Source organism: Pholcus phalangioides, unplaced genomic scaffold (genome assembly GCF_987345545.1).
Source record: "Pholcus phalangioides strain wild (caught in Gottingen) unplaced genomic scaffold, Ppha-v1.0 ptg000010l_1, whole genome shotgun sequence".
Classification (NCBI taxonomy): domain Eukaryota; kingdom Metazoa; phylum Arthropoda; class Arachnida; order Araneae; family Pholcidae; genus Pholcus; species Pholcus phalangioides.
Genome location: NW_028301603.1, coordinates 43,724,525 through 43,748,724, shown reverse-complemented (window position 1 = coordinate 43,748,724; position 24,200 = coordinate 43,724,525). Strand labels below are relative to the sequence as shown.

General features: G+C 40.8%; 1 protein-coding gene across 1 annotated transcript in view; it reads left to right on the top strand.

Annotated features, from left to right (window-relative positions):
• Positions 1–363: 363 nt before the first annotated feature.
• Positions 364–24,200, top strand: part of LOC149081553 (beta-alanine transporter-like) — a 44,926-nt gene continuing 21,089 nt past the window's right edge. The window contains exons 1-3 of the mRNA XM_089238491.1: positions 364–1,185; positions 18,214–18,317; positions 23,364–23,518. Of these exons, the coding sequence (XP_089094617.1) occupies positions 820–1,185; positions 18,214–18,317; positions 23,364–23,518 (625 nt within the window). The 5' untranslated portion in view covers positions 364–819. The remainder of the gene's footprint in view (positions 1,186–18,213; positions 18,318–23,363; positions 23,519–24,200) is intronic.

The window sequence follows — 24,200 nt, the reverse complement described above, 5'->3', positions numbered from 1 at the left end:
AAGAAGTGGGAAGCTTGAGAGAGTGAGAGAGAGAGGAAACTTTTTGGCTTATAGAGCTCATTACAAGGTCGTGCAGGTATGTGGGTTTTCCATTAAAATGTGAAGAAGTAGTGGCAGTAGGACGAACTCTCTCTCTCTATCTCTCAGGTAGGGTCGTTGTAGGGGGGAAGAACTGTAGTACTCGTTATTAAAAAAGATATATATATATATATATATATATAAGACTTAGTGTTTCTTTTTTTCACCACCAACTTAGAAATCAACTGGACTTTCCCGGGTTCCGGTAAAAACCGGTATCAAAATACGTTGAAAGTAGGAAAAGAAAGCGAAAGATGAATAAATTTTTGACTCGTTTGTTTAGGCACAGAAGGTCGAATGGCCAGCTGAGCCGCAACAACAACAAGACATTGGAGAGAATCGCCTCCTTCTGTGCTTTGCTCAAGACGTTTGGGGTTCGTGATCTGGTTTACGAAAAGGGTTTGTTTACGATTACATCGTCGTCGGAGCTCGTGGATGATCTTCTTTACTGACGACGTCGTCATCGAAGGAAATTCCTCGGATTAAGACGTCATTGATGGTGATCTGAAGCATTAGGAACGAGAAGATTGTTTTTGAGGACACTTTGGTTAGAGTAATCAAACGTCTTGTTGAGGAGTTGGGATTGCTTTGATCAATAATTATCATTTCAGAACTGACATGGTTAAAGCATCGTGACAAGGTCGTGGATACTTTTCACCACCATCTGTTTTGTGCTAAATTGATTACCCGTGACAACTAGTCGAACACAACTTTCAATTCTCGAGACACTAGTACAGAAAGATGGAGTTCGAAGACGTCCTATACCAAGTCGGTGACTACGGCAAATACCAGAGGAATCTGATCCTACTGTTCCTATTCCCATCGGCTACCCTACTGCCTCTATTTGCGATGAACACTTTCTTCTTCATATCGGAACCGGATCATTGGTGCAGGGTTCCCGAACTCGAAGGGTGGAACCTGACGCTTCAGCAAGAGATGAACCTAACCAGGCCGCCGACCGATCCGAGATGTTCGACCTACGACGTCAACTACACGGCCCTGCTCTGGAGCGGAGACTTGACGATACCGAACGGGACGTTGACCAGGCCTTGCGAGTACGGATGGCGATACGACGACACCTTCTACGACCACACCGCGGCGACGCAGGTAAGATTAATCATTATTATAAAATTCTCTGTCGTATCATTTTTGGTCAATTTCATTGCATGGTTGTCGCGGGAATTCCATTCACGATGTTCCAGAGAGGAGGTAACGAAATTTTTCAAGCGGGCAAATGTATTGGGATCGATTAACCCATTAATGGTGAACCTACCATAGTTGTCATAGGCAACTGTTGTACATGCCGATGAAACAACAAAACTTGCCACACGTAAAGCATGCAGGGTCGTTTAGTCACGATGGTTTCATGCCGCTTTGCCCCATGTTTTATCTTAGTGGACTAAACAAAGTATTACTTTTTCACACGTATTCGTCGCTTTCTCCTCAAGAAGTTGGATGCGTGCGGCACACAGTGGTGCGTTTTGCGAAAAACGTGGTCAAAATTCTTTACTCGCCTTGAAATTCGTTGCATATTTTTGAAACCTGTTTTGGAACAATAAATATTATGCTTTTTTAACGGCAGGGCACAGATTATATGATTAAAGGGATTTTAAGGATATGAAATGGATAAAATATGATATGTTTGAATTATGGCTATAGATAGAATTACGATAAAAAACATAGCATGGATTTGTTCATGATATCTCATTATCATATATATGACATTTGAATTGCAGTAACATGTAAGAATATTGCTGAGATGCATTAAAAAACTTATAATAACATAGAAATGCTACATAAAAAAAATGAATTAAGAATTCAAAAAGAAGTAAAAACGGGAAGTTAAAATAAGCATAAAACGTAATTTATAAACACAGTAATTTATGATAAAAGTTTGTAATGGATGGATTAATTGTTTCTGGTCGTGGTCTGGATGTAAAATCTTATGGTCACTACTATATATTAATTGTGTTTCATAATAATATTATAATCATAATTATGATTTATTAACAACTAGCCGGCGTTGCCCAGGTTTTCTGCACATACTGCGATCATTGAAGAAGTGACAAACCATTGTAAAGGAGTAAACATGTCTGAGACGCATTGTTAGGGAGCCACGGCGAATAAAGTAAGCATTCCGAAAATCATTGTTGAGGCCCAAGAACCATTCTTGCCTGACAATTTCGGGAATTTGGCCTGTTTTGTCGAACTTTTACAGTGGCCTATCGTTCAAGTCGGGTCCTGTTTCGTTTACGAGTATATGTAAAATTTGTTCACTATCGATCTGAAATTGTGGATTCGTAGAGAGAACATATACACAGACAGACACACAGAAAATCAATTTTACATATACAGTCAAAACTAGTTTTGGGTTATTTTGAAGACGTTTTGCGGCAATCTTAAATTTTTTTTTCGTTGTTTCCCCCATACTAGATATGAATGGATGAGAAAAAGTTATTAATTCGCGCATCACACCTTGATAATTTTGGCAAGAAACTTTTTCGAATTTATTCAAGTTTTTGACGTATGTGCTATTTCCTTAATGAATCAGTTATTTTCCTTTTTGTTCTTTTATTAGTCTCCACAAATTCTGATCTGTGTTTACCACCGATTCTTTGTGTGTACAGTGCTTCGCAGAAAATAAGAACGTTTGTTAAGATCAGTCAAGATTTGCAATTCATTTTTTTACGATTTCTGTACACCTTTCCAATTTTACTTAATTTAAGCATTTAAAACGTCATTCCCTGTGTTCATTTCTTTACGCGATTTTCTAAATCGGTGCATTGCTGCCTAAAATTTGAGCTGTGATCCTTTATAAGTATTTCGTTAAAAATCTAAATTTTTTTCAGAGTGGAGCACCCTGAGTTTGAAACTAAAAAAGACAAAAAAAAAAAAAAAAAAAAAAAATTAGCAGCTAATTTCACCTTTTTCACAAACTAAACATGTTAAAGTATGTTGAGAAATGAATTTCAGGAGTTCACATCAGGTCACTTTTTTCTACCGCCACTCACAAAAATGAACTTTTTTTTAAAAATGACCTGGTATTAAGAATAACTTATTTTTTAATAAAAATATCAAAAACGAAATTCAAAATGTATTTCTAAATTGCTAACACACTTGAAAGAAAAAAGAAATAACTGCCTAAAATTCCCCGGAGAGCTACGAAATCTCTGAACGAGAGCGGCCTTTGTAAAAGGTTTAGATTGATGTGCGGTATACTGCTTGCTGCTACTTGAATCACCACATTGGAGCTCCTTCTGGGCGAAAACTAAGAGGTGATGAACGAAAAAAAACATACGTCGAAAGCCGGGGGTTATTCACTCTTCATCTGTGAAAAAATCAGGGTCGAACGGCAAAACTTTTTTTTTTGTGGGTTTGGCCACAATTTTCGCAAAACGCACCACTGTGTGACCCCTCCCCAAGCCCATGGGGGGGGGGACATTTGCTCAAGGCCTCCTAATTTTGAGAGCACCAAAATTTCAATGAATTTTCTTCAAATAACCAAACACTATTTACCTGCGTCCAAGAGGGGGCCCCCTAACTTATGCTTTACCCAGGGCTCCTGATGCCAAAGTCGGGCTCTGAATGTGTGTCTGAATATTTATTATGACTTTTTTTCGGAGCAAACAAATACAAATACAACGCCGCAACAGGCAAAATGCCCAACGAGGTGGCTGATAAAAAGATGCCCATAAAAATATGGATGTCATATCTTTCAAAAATACAAAGTGTATTTTTCTGTAGGTGGGTGGGTTTGAACCCATGTACCCTGAACCCATCCCATCTGTAACTCCGTATCTTACCAACCCACCACAACAGAAAAATCTGAAACACTAGTGCATTTTGTCTTGTATTTTTCAGCCGATAAATATTATCTAACTAAAGACAATTTGGCACCCTCTGAAGGGCAGCGTAGTGTATCCTGATGCTAATTCCAGATAAAGGAATGGATTCTGCAAAAAATTAGGAGGTATCATCCACTGACTTTTTTTTTTTTTTTTTTAACCGAGCACAACTCAGGTCTATCGCCAAAGGCAATTTTCTACCTAGTGAGTTGTGCCGGAAGTGTAATTGTGTGTACCTAACAGTCTGAGTGCGTATCAAGTGTTGTGTATGATTTTTCAGTGCTGCCATCTATATCTCAGAAGTGAAGTGAGTGATGTGTCGTGACTGAATATTTGTACTGTTTGTAGGCCTGCTGCTCTCTGTGGCGAGACTTTTTAACGGGGAGATCGGCTCGCATTTGCGCCTCGAAGATCATCCACTGACTATCGAAATACAATGAATTGAATAGACCGTATTTGCTCAACCCATGGCCCACAGGCCAAATGTGACCTTCGGAGTCATCTGATGTGGCCCGCGACCTCAAAACTTGTTGTATTAAATAGAATTAAGCATTGCTCATGCGAGTATTTTTCGGTTAAACATGTGTCTATACCGCATTACGCACCCTTCTACTGTGGATACAAACGACCATATAGTTAAAATGGAAACTGTAACGTGAATAGCCCTGTGTAAAAATGTAAAAGCTCCTATATGAAACATTTTATGTGGTTGTGACCCACGACCGATTACCAAATCTCCATTCACTTAAGCGGCTCGCGGAACGTTTCCAGATCACTCAAGTGGCCTCCTCCTCCTCCTCCTAACTAGATCGTAGCCTACTTCTCTGTCTCAATGAAGAGATTTAAGCTGGTGGTCGAAGACCTTTTTTGTCCATGCAGGGAAATGTGCGTGTATGTGTTGTGAATCAATCATATATACAGTTTGTTTCTGTGTAATGATTGTTATAGTGCTACCATTTGCCATCAGTTTTTCAAACTACGAGTGAAGCGTAATGATTGAATAATTGTACTGTTGTAGGCCTGTTGTTTCCTTTACTCAAGTGGCCTTGGGCATATTCCCAGATAACTTGAGTTGTCCGCGACACGTCTCCAAATCAATGAAGTGGCCCGCACTCTCCAAAAGTTTGAGCATACACTTGGTACCGTTGTACCACAATGATCAAGTACTGTATCGAATTGCAAAACCTTAATCCCATTGGGGGAGGGGGTTAATCAGGGCCGCTTTTACCGGATGCTGGGCCAGGCACGTCTTGATAATTTTGACGCACTGAAAATGTTTGGGACTCCTTTTACTCCGATTTTATACATACCTTATGAAAGGGGAGAAATCGGCATTCATTATCTCAGCATATACAGGAATGTTGAGAAAAAGATTCATTAAAAAGAATTTTAATGACAAAATTAAATGTATATTAACAAAAAAACAAATTGATGAAAATTTAGCACTGAAGGTAATTTTGAACTGATGAGAGAAAAAATTCACCAAACCAATGAAAATTTTAGAATTGACAAATAAAAAGTAATTGGAAGAAATAATTCCAGAATTGATGAAAATTCAGTATTAATTAATGCAAGAAATAATTTAAGAACTGGGTGAAAGCCTCCAATAACTTACCGTGAGTGCTGGGCCCGGTGTGACCGCACCCGCCGCACATCCCCTAAGGAGGTTCTAAATGTAACTTCAAGATATCCTAAAGCGCTAAATAATCATTCAAATTGAAATCGCGGCGAAATACTTGTGTGTGTGTCGAAGAGACACGTGATTAGAAAAAAATAAAAGTTATCAATTAAATCACTAATTGCTTCACTATTAGGTCAAATTCATGTTCATGTCGATGTCAAAAAGAGGGGGAAAGAAACTGGCAATCTATTTCGTAAAATGCCTTTGGGAAGTCACTGTATAATCACTTACAAATTGATCGCTTTCGCGTACATAATTTATCATAATTTATAATCGATTAATGCACACTAATTCTACTTATTGCAAAGGGGGTCATTCAAGTATTACGTCAGCATCGATAGTTTGAGGGAGAGGGGTTTGGATTTGCTGACTTTTGATGACGGGGGGGGGGGGGTGTTTGAATGATGTTTACGTCATCTACCACCCTCCTTTATAAAACTATGGAATAAGAGCGTGCCATAAACGAGATAACTTTCCCCTAGTTTGTAGGCGCATCTGAACTAATATTTCCTCAATGATAAGTCCTTTATAGCAGTCTTTCTCGACTGCCATGCCGCGGCCCGGTTTCGGGCCCGACCTCAGTCTAACCAGGCTGTGAGCGGTTCAACGCTTCATTTTTTATCAATTTATTTCACATTAATCATGTGTATGATCGGGCCTTCAACTCACAAAAACGAAACCAACCGGGCCATGGGCTTCCAAACGCTGACCCTTAACTGTGCCGCGCGTCACTCAAATGGTCCGTAAATTTGTCTCGCGGATCACTTAAGTAATCTGGGAATATGCCGCGGGTAGCTTGAGTGACGTAGACGTAGAACTGCACTACGAGCCGCTTAGTGCTCTAAAACTATGCCACATGTCACTTAAGGGAACTTTAAATCTACCACTTACTTATTCTGGAACTGTGCCGCGGGTCACTTAAAAGTGATTTGTGAATCTGCCACGGGCCGCTTAAACGCTCTGGAATTGGTGCTACGGGTCACTTGAGCGATCTGTAAATGTGCCGCTTAGTTTTCATTTTTACGAAATTAGGTTTGAGGTGGCGGGCCACATCAGATAACCTCGAGAGGCCACATTTGGCACGCGGGTCACGAGTTCAGCATGTAGGGCTTAGAGAGTGGGTCGCAATGAATTTCTTGAAGAGAAATTTTGAGTTCTTTGCCTTCAAACACAACATTGAAAAATTAACGGAAACTTCTTCATAATAACATATAGGAGGCAAGGGGCAGAGCTGACGAAATTTTTCTGACAAGGGGAGGCGGGGAAGGGATCAGAGTTTTGCTGACGGGGGAAGTGGTGGTCTCAAAAATCGCTAAAAATTTACTGCCGTAATACTTGAATGGCCCCCAAAGTTCGCTTTTAAGACAATTTCAATTCGCTCGACAGGACGGCAATAAATGGACCCAGCAGGAAGCTCCAGCGGAAACTTCATGGTCAAGTGATTCACACCATTTTTTTTCGGGTTGAGCAAACACCTTTCGTGTTATAGCCTGTGATTTGTTTGCAAACACAAACCTTCATTGAAAAATGGCCAGAATTGAGGAAGAAAAGTGAAAACACACGAGGTTTCCTCTGGTCACTTTCTCTTTTTTGTCGCCGTTCTTACGCCACTGACCCATTTTGTCCGAAAGACAAGCCGAACCGCGCGGACTGAATGCAAAAGCGTTTCGAAATATCTTTCTGATTTAAAAAAATATTCATTATTTGGCCTTATATACAGTATCTGATGGATATCACGAGGCGGGATAAGTTGGACGTTTGAAACATAATGGAAGTTTTTTTGTTTGGTCATGTATACAGTGTGTGCGCAAAAAATTCGATGTCTGGATTGATGGTGCGACAATAAGTTCGTTGAGACATCCATTCAACATCAATGTCAGCGCGTGGTGTAACACTGATGTATCTGTAACGGTAAATGTAAGAAATCGGAGGAGGATAGAGGAAATGACTCTCTATTAGGCTCTTGTCACTATGTAAGCGGCCTAAGAGGGGCTGGAACGTAAAATAGGGATTAGCGACGGAAATAGTTGTATTGTTTTGGTCTGCACCACACACACTCTAGGAGCGAGAGAAAGGAGATAGTGATCTGTAAATGCGTTTGGCTGAGGCGGCTCTCGAGAAAAAAAAATCTCTACTCGTGCCGGACCTATTTTTGGTGGCCCCTGACCACCCTTTGTTTTTCGAAAAAAACTTTTTGTACCATTTGAACTCAGAATTGGATTGGATGCCCCCCCCCCCCCATAGAGAAGCAACCCACGCGGCCGCACGGCAAAAAACCCACCATTGACGTCGCGGGTTGCATAAGTGATCTGTGAATGTGCTGCGGGTCGTTTAAGTCCTCTGGAACTGTGACGCCAGTCACTCAAGTAATACGTAAATATGTCGTGTGTCACTGAGGTGGTCTGCAGGTACAATTGGTTGAAATTATTCACCGTTGTAATTGTTGATACTAATAGTATCTAGTGATATGGGTTGAAATAAATTTTCACCTTCATACTTAAATTCGTCATACATCATCGAAGAGAATGCAGGAAATTGCGATCTTAAATATGAGATATCAAAGAATTTTGTCAAAAATTGCAATTTATTGCTTCGAATTCAATTTGTTAATTACTGCTAAAATTGCTGAAGGTGTGGAAATGAAGGGCTGCCACAAATCGCAGTAAGCAAAAATGTATTTCCCGAAAAAAATATTCAAATGATCTGATGACCATATTTCATTGAGAAAAATACGATAAACTGGGAACTTAAATAATAAATATACGGGACATTGCCAATTGTCATTAAAAACATTGTCAGAAGCAGGCATAATACAAATACAAATACAACGCCACAACAGGCAAATTGCCCAACGAGGTGGCTGACTTAAGAACATCATGGATCCCCGAGCCATTTTTTGGAGGCCCTAACTACTACTACCAAACCCCACATGCGGCCCCCCCCCCGAACCCCCTAACGAATCGGTACATACGGGAATGTACGTGTAGTGAAACCTGACGTGAAGTTTTTGTTGTTTCTCTGTAATGCTTGTTATGTGTAGTGCTGCCATCTGCCACTAGTTTTTCTAACTATGAGTGAAGTGTTATGATTGAATGATTTATTGTTGTAGGACTGTTGCTCTCTGTGGCGAGACTTTCTAACGGGGAGATCGGCTCGCATTTGCGCCTTGAAGTTGGGAACCACAGAAAACCTACTTCAGCCGACCACTGCTGTGGGGTTCGAACCCGGATCCTCGCATCGCGAGTCCGTCACTATAACCACTCGACCACCACAGCGGCACTGTAAAAGTTACTGTTTTATAGAATTAAATATTAAAATTTGTGTGTGTGTGAGTGACATCTATAAAAATAAACATTAACGCGCAGTTGGCAAAATTACATTAAGGCTAAGGGTGATAGATGAATATTTGTGGGACAACAGGCCGAAAAATTGCTGCTGTACACGCGCTTACTGGCACAGTGGACCCTCTCACACAATAGACTTATATGGATCACACCTCCTTGCACTAACACACATGCATATCAGTCTTTTCATTTATAGAAAGATAAGGGTCCTTAATACATTTTACAAAGAGATAATAGTGTGAGGAAAAGGGTGTTTTCAATAGACAAATTATCTCCCAAAAATCAATTGCAATGAAAGGGTGAACATCAATGCAAAGGGTAGCATGAATAGAAACTTATGGAGGGTGGGGAGAGAAAAGTGGTTGAAATATGGACGAGTCCACTTCAAACACAAAAAAACTGGTATTTTCACGAACCTCCCAGGTCTTCTATCTGGGCATTAAAGAGTTAAAGAAACATTCGTCTCTGCTATAAAAATCAAATCCACAGGAATGCTCCTTGCTATTGCTGCTGAGAAGGATCTAGAAATCCACCAAATAGACATTACTGCTGCAGATTTGAACAGGTAACACTAAGATCTCAACTTGTCTCAATCTGAAGTCTTTGAAGTAAAAGACAAAGAGCACCTGGTATGCCATCTAAAATGAAGCTTCTATGGTCAACAATCTAGAAGAATATGCAACTTGTGTTTAGATCAATTAACACCACCACCTAGCATTATGTAAGGGGAATTCATGAGTTCCACCCTGGACATCGAGAAGGTAAGATGTCTTGATCATCTGCTCTGATATATAAATGCTTGCCTACCTATATATGCCTATATAATCAATCTAAGTCTAATGTAATAATAAATGCTCATCCAAAAAAATAACAATACCTATGTGTTATTCACTAGGCACACCAAAGTGCAAAAGAAACATCACACATAAGGGCTCATTATTTCCTACCGCTTCAAATAACAAAACTTTAGAAATAAACTATACTTGTTCCATAATCTAGAAAATTTCCTAATCAGGAATCAACCAGGTCCAGAGCAACCCGGATTGGAGAGGTTCTATTGTATAAGACTTCACAGCATTTAAAAAAACCCATTACATATTTTATACTAAAAGTTATTCAACCCCTCAATGTTGAGTGACAAAATCTGTACATCAGGCCTGAATTTCACATGGTGGCAGCCCCCCCAACTACGTATCTTATAATTTTTTAATCCATTATGTTACTTCATGATCTCTGCATGTTTGGTATCATTCAAAAGAGGAATGTGACTTTGTGAACAATAATAATTATTTTCATTCATTATATCTAATTGTGAGTGATGAACATTTGCTGCTTAACACGTAGGAATCCGAGATATTATTGTAAAGAGCATGTTTTAGCCCATTGAACTAAAAAAATGTCCTGTTTAATTATCATATCGTAATTAACTAATCGTAATTAACATACCAGAATAATTAAGGATAAAACATTAAGCGTGACAAATATGCGAGATGAATGTCGTTTATAATTCTTGCCATAATTATCATATATTATGGAAACGCTTATTAAGGCTTATTAACAGTGATGGGCGAACGAAAGACGTTTATCGAAAATTACACCAAGGTATTTAGTATGTGCATCAGATGGATGAATAATGTTTCCTTGCACGTTTATAAATGCATTCGAGGGAGCTAAATTTTTTCATTACAAGATATACAGAAGACTGGATGTTGTGAAGATATTTATTATTAAAATAATAAATATCTTCACAACATCCAGTCTTCTGTATATCTTGTATTGACAAGTGGAGAGCGACATTCATGTCATAAATTTTTTCAGTTACCCGCATGGGTCAACGATTTGGGAATTCTCACTGACGAGCGGCTTAGGTTTTCTGAACATTGTTCAGCGGTGGTCAAAAAAGCGAATAGAATGCTCGGTCTCATTTTCAAAAAGGTCTCTTCGCGTTCTCCTAAAGTCATTCTTCCGCTTTTCCGAGGCTTAGTTCGTCCTGGACTGGAGTATGCTGTAAGGTTTTGGATACCTACAGAGGGACATACACTTGGTTGAAGGGGTGCAGAGAAGAGCTACGCGTGTCCTTATTGGCACACGGGGCTTGAGTTATGAAGAGAGACTTCATTTTTTGATCATTTGATCATTATTGTCGCACCACGGTCATTTTCTGCGCACGAGGGCTAATTAGACCGGGACCTACAATTTATTGCCGATTCCGAACTGCAGGCTTGTTTTTTGTAGTCATCGAGAGGTTGGTGCGCTAACCCCTCGATGGGGAACTCCCTGCGGTAGCAACTTTTTCTGCGGTCATGTCGCCGTTTCTGTTGTACCCCTGGAAACTTTCTGGAAAGTTTTCTCACAACGACGAACCGAGTATCGAACTCGCGACACCTCTAAACATCCTTTGGTACTTTAGGCGAGTATCTTATCGACCTGAGCTACCGCGCCCCTATGGCTAAATGTATGTACAACTTCATCACGGCCAGGAAACCAGGATCACAACTTTACCAAAAGAAAATCCCGGATCACACACGATCAGATTCTTTTTTTTTATTTATTTGTAAAAAAGGAGTCTCACCCAGTCCAATGGTGAGATCATCACCAATAATAATAATAATAAGCACTGGTATTCAGAATCATCTAATCATCTCGACCTCAAGAGCTTTGTGCCATCATTTTCAGTTATTATCACGCATAAGCTGTTCATAGACCCGGCAATGCAGGTCTAGGCATATGTAGAAAATTCTTAGTTCTCTTTAATCGTAGCCTCTGTCTGCTATCGTATGGACAAATTTCGGCAAGATGCTACTACTATTGAACCAGACATGCACGTCGTCCATATTCTTCTGCGGAACTTCTAACGAATTGGTGCATGTTCGAATGTGTGTGTATGCGAAGCGTGTTGTATGAGCGCGAATGCGTATGTCAATTACCAAAAAAATGGCTTTAAGAGTGTGTGAGCAGGGGAGTGACCAAAAGTGACTCAGAGAGCAACGGACCAGGGCAGTGAACAAGTCACTGGGTCATAATGACGAACTCGCATTACGAGGATCTGGGTTCGAATCCCATCGACGCCTCAGTGCTGATCGGCTGAAGTTAGTTTTCTGTGGTTCACCAACTTCGAGGCACGGATGCGAGCCGATCTCTCCGTTAAAAAGGCTCGCCACAGAGAGCAACAGGCCTACAACGGTACATTTTTGTCGTTACACTTCACTTATGGTTAAAAAATTTATGGCAGATGGCAGCCCTATAACAACTATCACACAGAAATAAACTTCACGTTAAATTCACCACACACACTCACAGCTTCCAGCATGGCTCACGTCTTCATCGACCACCTGCTTTTATCTCTTCATTGAGACAGAGCGGCGGGTCGTGAACTGATTAGGAGGAGGAGGTTAGTGAGCCACCAAAAGCGTGTCCCTGAGCCTTTTTGAATGACCCAGAAAGCAACGAACCAGGTCAGTGAATGACCGAAAGATTGATTTAGAGAAAGTGTGTGAATATGGAACTGACCAAAAGAGTGATGTTGTGCATGTGAACGCACGTAAATGACCAAAAGATTGACCAAGATAGTGTGTGAACATGGGAGAGACCACAAGACTACGCAAGCATGTGAGTGGTTAAAAGAGTGACTTATAAATACAGACGTATAGCACAGGGCGGCAAATTCAAGAAATATGAAGTTAAGAAAATTAGACTAGAATGGGGGGGGGGGCTAAACTGTAAATCCGCCTCTGGGTGTAATTGCAGGACAGCGGGACGCCAAGCGGGTTAAAGTACAGGATGGCGAATTCGAGGAAAGATTAGTCAAGAAGAGAGTTAGGCTAGAATGGGCGAAGGTCGGCAAAATTCGTGTAGCCTACAGGCGGTAAAAACCATAAATGCACCTCTGGTCCCAACTTGCGACTGTTGATGACCTCCTCTGCATTACTCAAAACTAAAAATTTGGTTTCATTCATCACCATTGGTTACGAATAAGCAATACGAAAAAGCACATTCATTAACGAAAAGAAAAAGAAAATCAATGTGTTCCGGAAAATGGTAAATATGGGCACGCTATTCAAGGGGGGGGGGGGGCACTGACAAAATGCTTGTCGGGGGAAGGGAAGACCGTGATTCAAAAAGTTTGGGAACCACTTGCTTAGAGCAAGTGGTGACCAGGAGAAATAAAAAGGAAAAAAAAAAAAATTAAAATAATTATATTAAATTTTGATTGATTACAATCATTGATTATAACTGATCGCTTTGAATGCATTATGAAATCTTAATTCGGCCATTTAAAGGTTAAATTTCATTCCCGTACACCATTTTATAGAAAAGTGATGAGAAAAGTAGTCGGAGATAAACCTTAAACGTACAGAGAAAACCACAGATCAGCATGCACAGATTCCATGCTGGGAAAACACGATATTTCCACGATGCCGCAACGTTTCGCCTTAGTATATATGCGGTCATGTGTCTATTACTATAAACAGGTGGGGATGGCGGGAGGGTGATAGGTATTTTTGTGGTCAGAAATTTCTTAGGACTCGAATTTTTGTCCAAGTTGAAATCGATTTTTGGGGGGAAATTCCATCATTTGAGATTCTACTCGTTCCGACAAGAATCAGATGGTGCAGGTGAGGATCCAGGACGATGCGGCGGAAGAGGCGAATAGTGTAAGTTCGTTTGATCGGCCTGAACTTTACGGGACAGACAAATTTTTTTCCAAATTAATTCAACTCTTGGGCTGGGCGGTCTTTTCCATCACACCCACTCCCCATCCCCATGGATCCACACATAGAGTAATAAAAGTTGTATATATCTTTAGTCTTATGAATCCACACCTGAAAGAAGGCAGACAACTTCAAAGATGCGAATAGAGCGAAAGCAGGCATCTTCCGCTTTGATTGGAGTGGATTCAAGTACTTTCAGCTGCGAATGAAGCGGCGGCAGGTATCTTTAGCTGCAAATGGAGGAGGAGGCAGACATCTTCGACTGTGAATGGAGGGACGTAGACAACTTCAGATTCAAACAGAGCGAAGGCAGACATCTTCGGCAATGAATGGAGTGGAGGCAAGTACCTTCAGGTGCGAGAATGGAGTGGATGCAGGCATCTTCAGTTGCGAATCCAGGGTGATGTTTCCGAGAAGTGACTTATTGGGTAGATGCGTCGGAATCATCCCGTGTATTACGGGACAGACAAGTTTTCTCCATATATTTCGGCTCTTGGAAAAGATGATAGCCCTCCCCACCCTCCCCTGATTCGCACTTGAAATGGTGCTCATTTTTTGGACATGGAATTATAAAGTATTTTGGCCACACCTTGACACGCGAAATTATATAAAATATAATTTTAAATAAAAACACCAACCCGTCTGAGTGAATACGAAAACACGCCCAATTCGGGAAGGCCGAATGCCGCGCTGTCCAGAACACGTCGGATTTGATGTTGGCCTTGGCGGAAAAAATAAAACCATCTCACAATTTTTTTCCATAAGTAAATACTTTAATTGTGAATGATTGATTATGGGATGCAGATGGACGTGAATTTTCATGAGCCGAGACTTATCGGACCAGTCGTGAAGAGATTTTGAAGGTCTCTGAGATGAAGAGATATATCTAAGTCTCTTTGTGGAATGTTTCCACGTGAAGGGCGTTGGTCCACCTTCCAGTGCCATTTTAACGTATATGGGCCCACCCTGTAGTGCTGTATTAACAACATCATGGGTCCTCGGGTAAAGTAATATTCTGGGGTCCCTAATTTGCTGAAAATACCTGTGTGATAATCCACATAAATGATCTCGGTAAGACCAGACACCGTCTGGGCTAAGATTTTATTTTGCAAAAAACTTCAGAAACGATTTCAAGATTGTCGAGATTTCCTCTGTTGCGCTACTTCAGAAATAAAAAAAGACAAGGAAAGAGACTTGCATTTTTTCTGCAGTTGAGGTTGTCTCTGTTGAGTAAAGTTCATTCAGAGAACTGATACTTCCCGCTTAATCTTGTCTAAACACTTGTCATAACTTAAAGTTATCGGAAATTCCAATTTCAGAATGGGAAAAAGAGAAAGATTTATTAAAATAACAGTCTTATCTCTTATATGTGCAATGTCTGCCAGCAGTTTATATTAAAATATTTTAAAAATATTTTTGGTGCAGGTAGAACAAAAACTTGAGCGCAGTTAGACGCAAAAAAAGTTCATAGTATTTAAAAATTTAAAAATGTGTTTTTTGGAAAATTTGAGTGCAACAACCCCCCCCCCCCCCGCCATTAATCATATTTAATTACTGAATGAGAAAATTTAGAAGTAAACTGGACAAGCATACTTTATTATGTGGGAATGGACGCATACACATGATACTCGTTTAAATGAAACGAATTATAAATAAAGTTTATGCAAAGTTATTTTTCTGTCAAAAAATGCAGCGAACCCTTCTTTCGTAAGAAAATCATTCATTTCATACAAACAGACAAATGAATCTGCTAAATTCTATTACTAAATGCTATTTTTTTCAATATTCTTTCATTCCTAAAAACTTCGACTTAAAGGAAGAAAAGTTTGAGATAACGGGAAATTTTAACAGCAAAGTACGGAAAAAGTGTTGGGACTGAGTGAAAAAAATATTATTAATATTCCAGGAGTTCGACTTATCACGTATTCACTGTATATAGATACATATTCTAGTTCGGTTGCATTATCTAACTAAAAACTAGATTATTCATATTCCGTGCAAAAAAAATTCAAATAAAAACTTTTTTGAAAAAAAAAATTAATTTCGAAAAAAAAGTTTAAAAAGTGAATCAAAATTTTAAGATTTCTAAATTTAAAAAAATTGAATATGATTTTCTGCAATTGTCTGTTATTCCTAGTCATAGGCATATGAATAGAGTGAAAAAAACACAACCTGACATTTTACGGTGCAGAAAAAAATTAAAAACCCGTCAGGAAAAGTAGTTAATATAGCCGCTGTGGTGGTGGAGTGGTTATAGCGACGGACTCGCGATGCGAGGATCCGGGTTCGAACCCCACAGTGGTGGTCGGGTGAAGTTGGTTTTCTGCGGTTCCCAACTTCAAGGCGCAAATGCGAGCCGATCTCCCTGTTAAAAAGTCTCGCCATAGAGAGCAACAGTCCTACAACGATAAATCATTCAATCATAACACTTCACTCATAGTTAGAAAAAATGGGGGCAGATGGCAGCACTACACATAACAAGCATTACAGAGAAACAAAAAACTTCACGTCAGGTTTCACTACACGTACACGCACATTCCCGCATGTACCGATTCGTTGGGGGTTCCGCGGGGAGGGGGGTGGTGTAGCAGTAGTAGGTAGGGCCTCCAAAAAATGGCTCGGGGATCCATGATGTTCAGCCACCTCGTTGGGCAATTTGCCTGTTGTGGCGTTGTATTTGTATTGTATTGTATAATATACGTTGACACTAAAACAATAATATAAAGGGGATTGTAAGTGAAGTTCCCTTACTCTGAGTAGTTTTTCTCAAAAACTAATCATCCGAATGCAGTCAAATTCTGTGGTGTTTGGTCAGAACATGATATCTCCAAAAGTATAACTAATTAGAAGTGAGATAAATGCACAAATACTTGCGTCCGGAAAAAAAAAAACCCGTGCTGGTGTATGATATTTTCATTTGTATTTGTGTGTATGCTTTATTCTTGATTCTTAAATGACAATGCAAATTCCTATATCTCGAAAATGTGATTTTTGGGTTATCATGTTCTGACAAAACTCCACAGAATTTTCAGAATATCATAATGAGACTATGGGAGAGAGATTTATGAAATAAGAAAAAATATAGTTGAATTTTCGACCAAAAACCAGAACGGATGCCACAGAGGTCTCAGTAGTTTCAATATACTGACACTGCTCAAAGCAATGTAGCGCCCGTTCTGGTGGACGTATTTCATTGAAACTTAGTACATACCCTATATGGACCATGGAAAAAAAAAGAAAGAAAAATGCAATAAAAAAGAGAAATATTGAACTATTTTTAATTGCATAAATCTCTCTCCCAGGGTCTCATTAAGATATACTTAAAATTTAGCTGCGTTCGGATGAGTAGTTTTTGAGAGAAACTATCCAGGGAAGGGGGGAACTTTGATTATAACAATGGTTTTTGGGGGCCACTACATGAATTTCCTAATAAATCTGAAATGTGAAAAGAAACATGGAGAACTAAGATCAGGGCCGCAACTAGAAACGGAAACACTCTGTCACCCATGGCAGCCAGTGTCCAATTTCGAAGCAGCCTCACCGGAAATTTGAACGGTTTAGCGTTGTATTTGTATTTAACTCAGCGTCCTTTCTGATCGAGCACCCGGCTCTTCGGTAGTTGCGGCCCTGACTAAGGTCGATCTCTGGGATCCCAAGAGGCTAGAGCTCCGTCGGTCCCCGTCTTCTTTTTCGGAAAGGCCAAAGGTTTAAAAGGCTGGCTTGTGAGTAGTCACAGTATTAGCACCACAGTCAAGTAGCACTTGTCTGAGCACCGGCGGAATTAATTTGGAAAATCAAAATCTTCGATATAAAGATCAAGTCGAGCACCCACAGGTCTAAACCACTTCCGACGCCTCTGGTAAAAGCCACGAATGTTAAGTGACTGTTATTTTACAACTGTTTCGTCTTGAAAGCAGGGCTGTACAGAAGAAACAGGAGGGTCTGGTTTTCAAGGAGCCGGACTACATTTTGGGGCTAAACTTATCTTCCAACCACTCCGGCAACAGTACTCCATCACCAAAAATACTCCCGCTCTGTCTCCACGGGAGATAAAGGTATAAGCTGGCTACTCCAAGGAGTGTGAGTATGCTGGAAGAACCGGGGATGTAAAGGCCAGGCGAGCGTTCCACGCAGGGTACTAAAACCACGACCGCGCAGGGTACTGCAACCAACAGTACACCAGGGGTGCCGAAATTCATACTTACCCAAGGTGTTCGAGTAAATATAATTCTGACTGTGTGAGACGCAAGGTAACGACTAACGGGAGGCAGGAAGGTTTGATTATTCGAGCGCTGGACCATTTAGGACGCTTAGTTAATTTTTTTTACCGTTAACAATTACGGAAGCGGGACGCTAAAATGGATACTGGACCAGGCGACAGCGCTAATTTTTGTCTCTATTTGTGGCTCTGGTGAGACTAGTGAGACGAGCGTAGACGTAGCGTCTTGTAGAAGGGCTACGGCCTCGACGCGAAATCCAGCTGTAAGCCAGAATGTCAAGTGATCATGTCAGAATATAATTGAATCTATATTATGATTTTATTATCATTGCAGTGGAATATGGTGTGCAAGGACAGTCACTACAAAAGCCTGGTCCTGACGCTCGGAAATGTTGGTAGCATTATTGCCACGCCTATCTATGGAGCACTTTCCGACAGGTAAATATGATCCACTGCGGAGCTTTTTATATATATAATTATAGAGGTTTATTAAAGATTATCACTTTTCAGCGATGGCGGGGCCACAACTGGGGCCGCAGAGGAACAGGTGAACACTGTTCCAGAGGAGCGGGATTCCGTTAGAGCAAGAGTTTTCAAACTTTTCCCACCCACGGCGCCCCTTTCCCCTATTCAATGCTTACCTGCGAGCCATAGGCGGAGATAGACTTGGAAGTTTGGGGGGGGGGGCAAGGTCATTATTGTTGGGGGGCATGATGATGATGATGCCAATTCATATATACACACGTACAATGGATCTGTTGACTCCACTTTGGACGTTGGGGGGGGGCAGTGTTCCTCTACCCCCCCCCCCCGTATCTCCACCCATGATGCGAGCTCCTCCGGCTTCCCAGAGATATTTAACAAAGAATATTTTTGGAAAAGCTTTGTGGGGGGGGGGGCACCCTTGGCGAAGGTTGAAGTTCACGCTGGGGTGCCGCGGCGCACAGTTTGCACTCCTGCGTTAAAGCAATGTTTCTCAACCACCGGGCCCTTTAATGGCTATCAGTCAAACCAGGCCGTGAGTGACTCCCTATTTCATTTTCCTCATTTATTCTCCATTGCTCGTGTGAATGACCGAGGCTTCGACCAGAAGCAGATTTATCGCATGTGTGTGATGTACAAATTTTGGCAATGTTTACTCATCCAGTAAAATTTTCTTAACCACTCATTCCTCAAATGTCCCACCCTGGGCTATAGCCAGCTGGTTGGGAGGAGGTACTATAACTGGTAGCTTATCTCCATGGCACAGGTAATACGTCAGTCAGCACAGTGTTTCTCAGGGTGTGCATCACAGCTCCTAGGGACGTCGCCCACTTTTGTCATGGGCATCGCGGTGAGCCGGAGATATTGATTTGTATGTCTATCTATCTCCCCGAGACGAATGCGGGATGTGTCTTATGCGTTCCTATTTATCCTTTGAAGTGGTTCATTTATATGGGAAAATATCTACCAAGCTATTCTGGTGAGCCACAGATGAACCATGAATTGGGTAACGGAGCCGTGGGTGAAAAAAGTTTGAGAACCACTGAGTTAGTACCAAACCGTGTATCCGACGGAGGGGGAGTTGAACAGGGCTCCTTCCCATAGTTATCAGGACAATTCTAATAATTTGTTTGTTCTTACTATAAATTCACTGTAAACGGACCCTTGAAAAGTCTGGCCTGAGGGTGGGTGGGGGGGGGGCACGAAAGATAGCAGCCTTGTGACCCTGCTGCAGAACGTGGATGCCATGCAAGGTTTCTAGCGACGGCCTATGTCGAGATTCGTGACATTGTCGGTACTTTACGATCCACTTCACGATCACGGACGAAATATTTCTTTCAAATGTCACTGGAATAGTTTCAATCCAGTTCTCTGATTTTTCTTTCCTCTCTCCTCATCATAGCACAGCTTTATATGTAGCCCTATGAACCAAAGTTGTTTTTTTTTCTTCCCCATTTTTTCTGTACCCCTTAGTGATTTTCTTCCCACTCGCAAATGTGTCTTTCTACTATACAGGGTGAACGTGACCTGTTATGCCAAACGAGAAGGGAGTGATAGACGAGTTCAAGTGGAACATGAAACAATGCGCCAATATGCGTTAGGAGGCAGGGGGCAGAGATGATGAAATCTTGCTGACGGGGGGGGGGGTAAAAAATGGCTAAAAATTTGCTGACGTAATAATTGAACGGCCCCTTAACCGTTTGAAACCTTGTTACAAGAACCCCGGAATATGATATCGAAAAATTGCTTTTTTCGTAACATTTTCAGAAATCATTCCCACAAAAAAATAACTGTGTAAAAACATAAATTGCTGAAATAATTTAAAAAGTAAGAATGAAATTTCGAGTATTTTTCGCAGTTGACTAATGTTAAAACCATTTTTTAATATATACATGACTTTTTCGCTCCTCAATGTGACAGAATGATATTTTTCACGCCACGAAGTTGCGTTACTCAAGGGGTCATTCAAGTATTACGTCAGCATCGAGAGGAGAGGAGGGGGGGGGAAGAGTGGTTTCGGATTTGCTGACTTTTGATGACAAGGGGGGCGGGGGGTTTGAAGGTTGCTTACGTCATCAATTTGAATCGATTTTTGAAGATATGAAATATTCTAAGCTGCTAACGGGGGGGGGGGGGGAGAATCAGTGTTTTGCTGACAATGGGGGGGGGGTAGGGGGTCAAAAATGGCTGAAAATCTGCTTGCGTAATACTTGAATGGCCCCCAACCGGAGTTTCATGGAACCCTAGGACCTCTCGAGAAATTAAAAATAATAGCAGTGGAGAAAAGAGAGATGTGTGTTGTAATAATGTTTTGGATAGCATGGGTTATCACATCAATGGTAACATTATTTTCCCCGGTAATAAATACTTCCTACATGATTCCCAAAATACGCAGAAGGCCCCTATATGTAATGTCGAGGGTTCCTTAAAATATTCATATTACTTGAAGGTCTCCTTATAAAACATAGATGAAATCGAAGAATTACTTAATACATGGATATTGCTTCAAATGTTCCCTAGAATGGGAATATCGGCAAAATACTGCCCACCTAAGCGTGCCATCCCGCCCACGATAGGTGTGCCGAAAAAGAGAAGTACGAATAAAAACAACGCGATTTAAAGCTTAGACTGGCCCTATATGTTTCATAAAAATTACGGGAAATCGGGATTCATAGGGCCATCACTAATTATTGCAAAATCTGTCTAAAGTTGCCAACAAGCCAAAAAAATTACCACAGGAAATTAAAGTTTCAAATTACAGCAAAAAAAATTGTCAAAGGCATTAATTTATAAGTCAGGAAAATGATCTTAATTCCTGACTTCAAAAATTCAAGTAAAGCCACATTGAGAACAAGGAAAAAAACGGGACATTTTATGAAAAAGGTGGAACAACCAAAATTTCGAAAATATCCTGTAAAATACGGGCCATATGGCCACCATGTATATACAAGTTTCTGGCCCATGGGAGATAAAATTACCTCATATCTGGCCCGCGGACTGAAAAGATCCCCTGATAAATATTACTTGAAGGGAACCCTCTGTACCAGTTTCTCTCAACCGCCGGGCCGCGGCCCGGTACTGGGCCCTGATATCATTCATACCGGGCCGCGAGTGATTAGTCATTTTCCCTCATTCATTTCAGTTGGTCGTTTGTTTGACCGGGCCTTCGACTAACGAAACAATGAAACTGGGCCGTGGGATTGGAAAAGGTTGAGAACCACTGCTCTAGACAGGACCGTCTTGAGTTCTCCTATATCTGCAGAAGGCTAAGAACATGGATATAATTTCAAGCATTTCTTTAGAAAAAGGTTCACAATCTTTTCAGTCCTCGGGCCAGATATACGATATTTCAGGCCAGAAACATTGTGACCATATGACCCGTATTTTATTAGATATTCCCACAATTTTCATCGTCCCGTCTTTGCTACAAAAATGTCACACTTTTGTCGTATTTTAACGATTACTTGATTTTTTTAATTGTTAACTCAAATTGGGGATTAAAATTTTTTTCATCACTTGCAAATTATTGCAACAATTATGAATATGATTATCATTATTTCTCTCTCAATTATAGTCTTTCACTTCCCATATTACACTTTCTTATTTTTCGTGAAATTATTGAATCCACAACGATTCGCGGTAGTACTTCCATTTTCCCCAATTGGCGATTTTTCAGAGATAAAGTTCAACCGTTGGCAACTTTTTTGGCGATAATTAGCGATGTATTTCCAGTAGAATTCCAGATTTTCCGTATTTTATCGAGGAAATATGGTTAGTGCAGGTATGTTTGTGTTGTGTGCATTGATAATTTTTTACCGGAACACATTTCGTGAGCCGGATGAGACCCCCTTGGCGGGCCCGAAGTTGTGCATCCCCTCCTTAGATCGTAGAGATTTGTCCTATGTTGTATTCTAGAATGGATCTAGAATACGGACGTAGCTTCAAGGGATATTAGTCAAAGGGTTCTCGCAAGGATGAAAATGTTAGGGAATTATTAGAAAACGCTTGATCTTTCAGGGATTACTTGAACGTGTCTTTTTTTAACAAAGGTTTTAACAACTGGCTGGTGCGAAGCTGAATTCAGGAAGAAAACTCAATTGCTTCCGCGGGAAAATCGAACCACCGCGTCCACCGTTTTCTCGCAATCCAGACGAATGCGCAAGAGACCACTTCGCTACAGAAACAACGAACGTCTTCCTTCATTCATATAAAGGTACGAACAGTGGAGAGTGACATCACACACACCCACACACCTTCAGATAGGTCGCCATCTGGTGGCAAATGTCAGTATATATGAGCATCCTGGTCGTAGCACGATCACGTTACCTGCCGATTGCGAATAATCAAACATTTTCTTTTCTGCTGCTGTGGTGGTCAATTGAACAGAGTGACGGACTCGCATCGCGCCCACCCGGGTTCAAACCCCAACCACTGTCACAGTGGTGGTTGGTTGAAGCTGGGTTTCTGTGGTTCCCAACTTCATGGTGCGAATGCGAGCCGATCTCCCAGTCAAAAAGTCTCGCCACAGAGAGCAACAGTCACAAATGGCACAAATGTTCAAACATCACACTTGACTCAGAATTTGTAACATAGATGGCACCATTGAAAATTCACATACAGTCAGACTGTTAGGTACAAACACACGCACTCAATTTTTCCGATGCAACTCAAACGGTAGTAAATTGTCCACGGCGATAGACCGGATTTGTGCTCGGTTTGAAAAAGTATATATGGGATATCGGTTTTTGAGTTAGGGGTCCGACTGTCCATGTACTATTTCGTCCAGCGTATATATTCTCAAAGGAAAGACGTTCGTTGCTTCTGTGTCGTGGTGGTCTAGCTCACTTTGCCCGGATTGCGAGGGAACGGTGGTTCGATTCCCGAGCAGTTGTGTTTCCTTTCCCGAATTCATCTTATAGCCACCAGCCAGATTTTAAACCTTCGCATGAAGTGAGTGTGTCAATCGTCTTCACATTCCGTGTCTTATTTTTACAATCCTAGATACGGACGGAAGCCTACGTTCTTCCTGACGGTGCTCATAACTACCATCACGGCCTACGCCTCGATCCTCATGACCAATTTCACGGCTTTCATGGTGCTGAGGGGCATCAACGGGTCTCTGATGCCTTCCATATTCCAACTGCCTTGCATCATAAGTAAGTAAATGAACAAACTAATTTCTTTTTTTATACTACTATAATTAATTTCTCTTCTCAAGGTGACCTCGGCCATACGAACAACAAGATGATAAAATCATCCGTATCTTAAAAATATTGCATGACTCATTCGAGAGATTAATTAATTACCAACCGTCAGCTAATAGTTAATGCTGAACGCTAAAGAGAAAAAAACGTGATTTTACAGAAAAATTATTTTTTCTTTAATACCAATGGGAAAGATTTTTCCGTGGTTCAGCCCCGATTTCTTTCTATGTTATTAATATTTATAGCTTCTGCAAGAGAATTGAATAGTCTTGACCTTTACGCGGATAACAAGAACAGGTTAACATGTAGAGAAAAGGGTTGTCCGAACTCTTTCCCTGTTGCTTCCAAGCGATAACAATAACAATAATCTTCAAGGCCAACTTACAAACAGCTGTTGGATTGACCGTCATCTTGAATCTGGCGGAACCGAGTTATTTAGTGAGAAAAAGAGGAAACTGAAGCTAACAAATTACCCAGCAGGACTGGATTTTTTAGGCATTTATGGAAGGTGCAATCGCGCACCGGGCCGTAAAATAAAAGTGTATTTTAATTTTTTTTGATTAGGAATAATAATATACAGGGTGTCCTGTAAGTCCGAACTCGGCTTTTATCTCGTCAACCGTTCGTCGTAGAG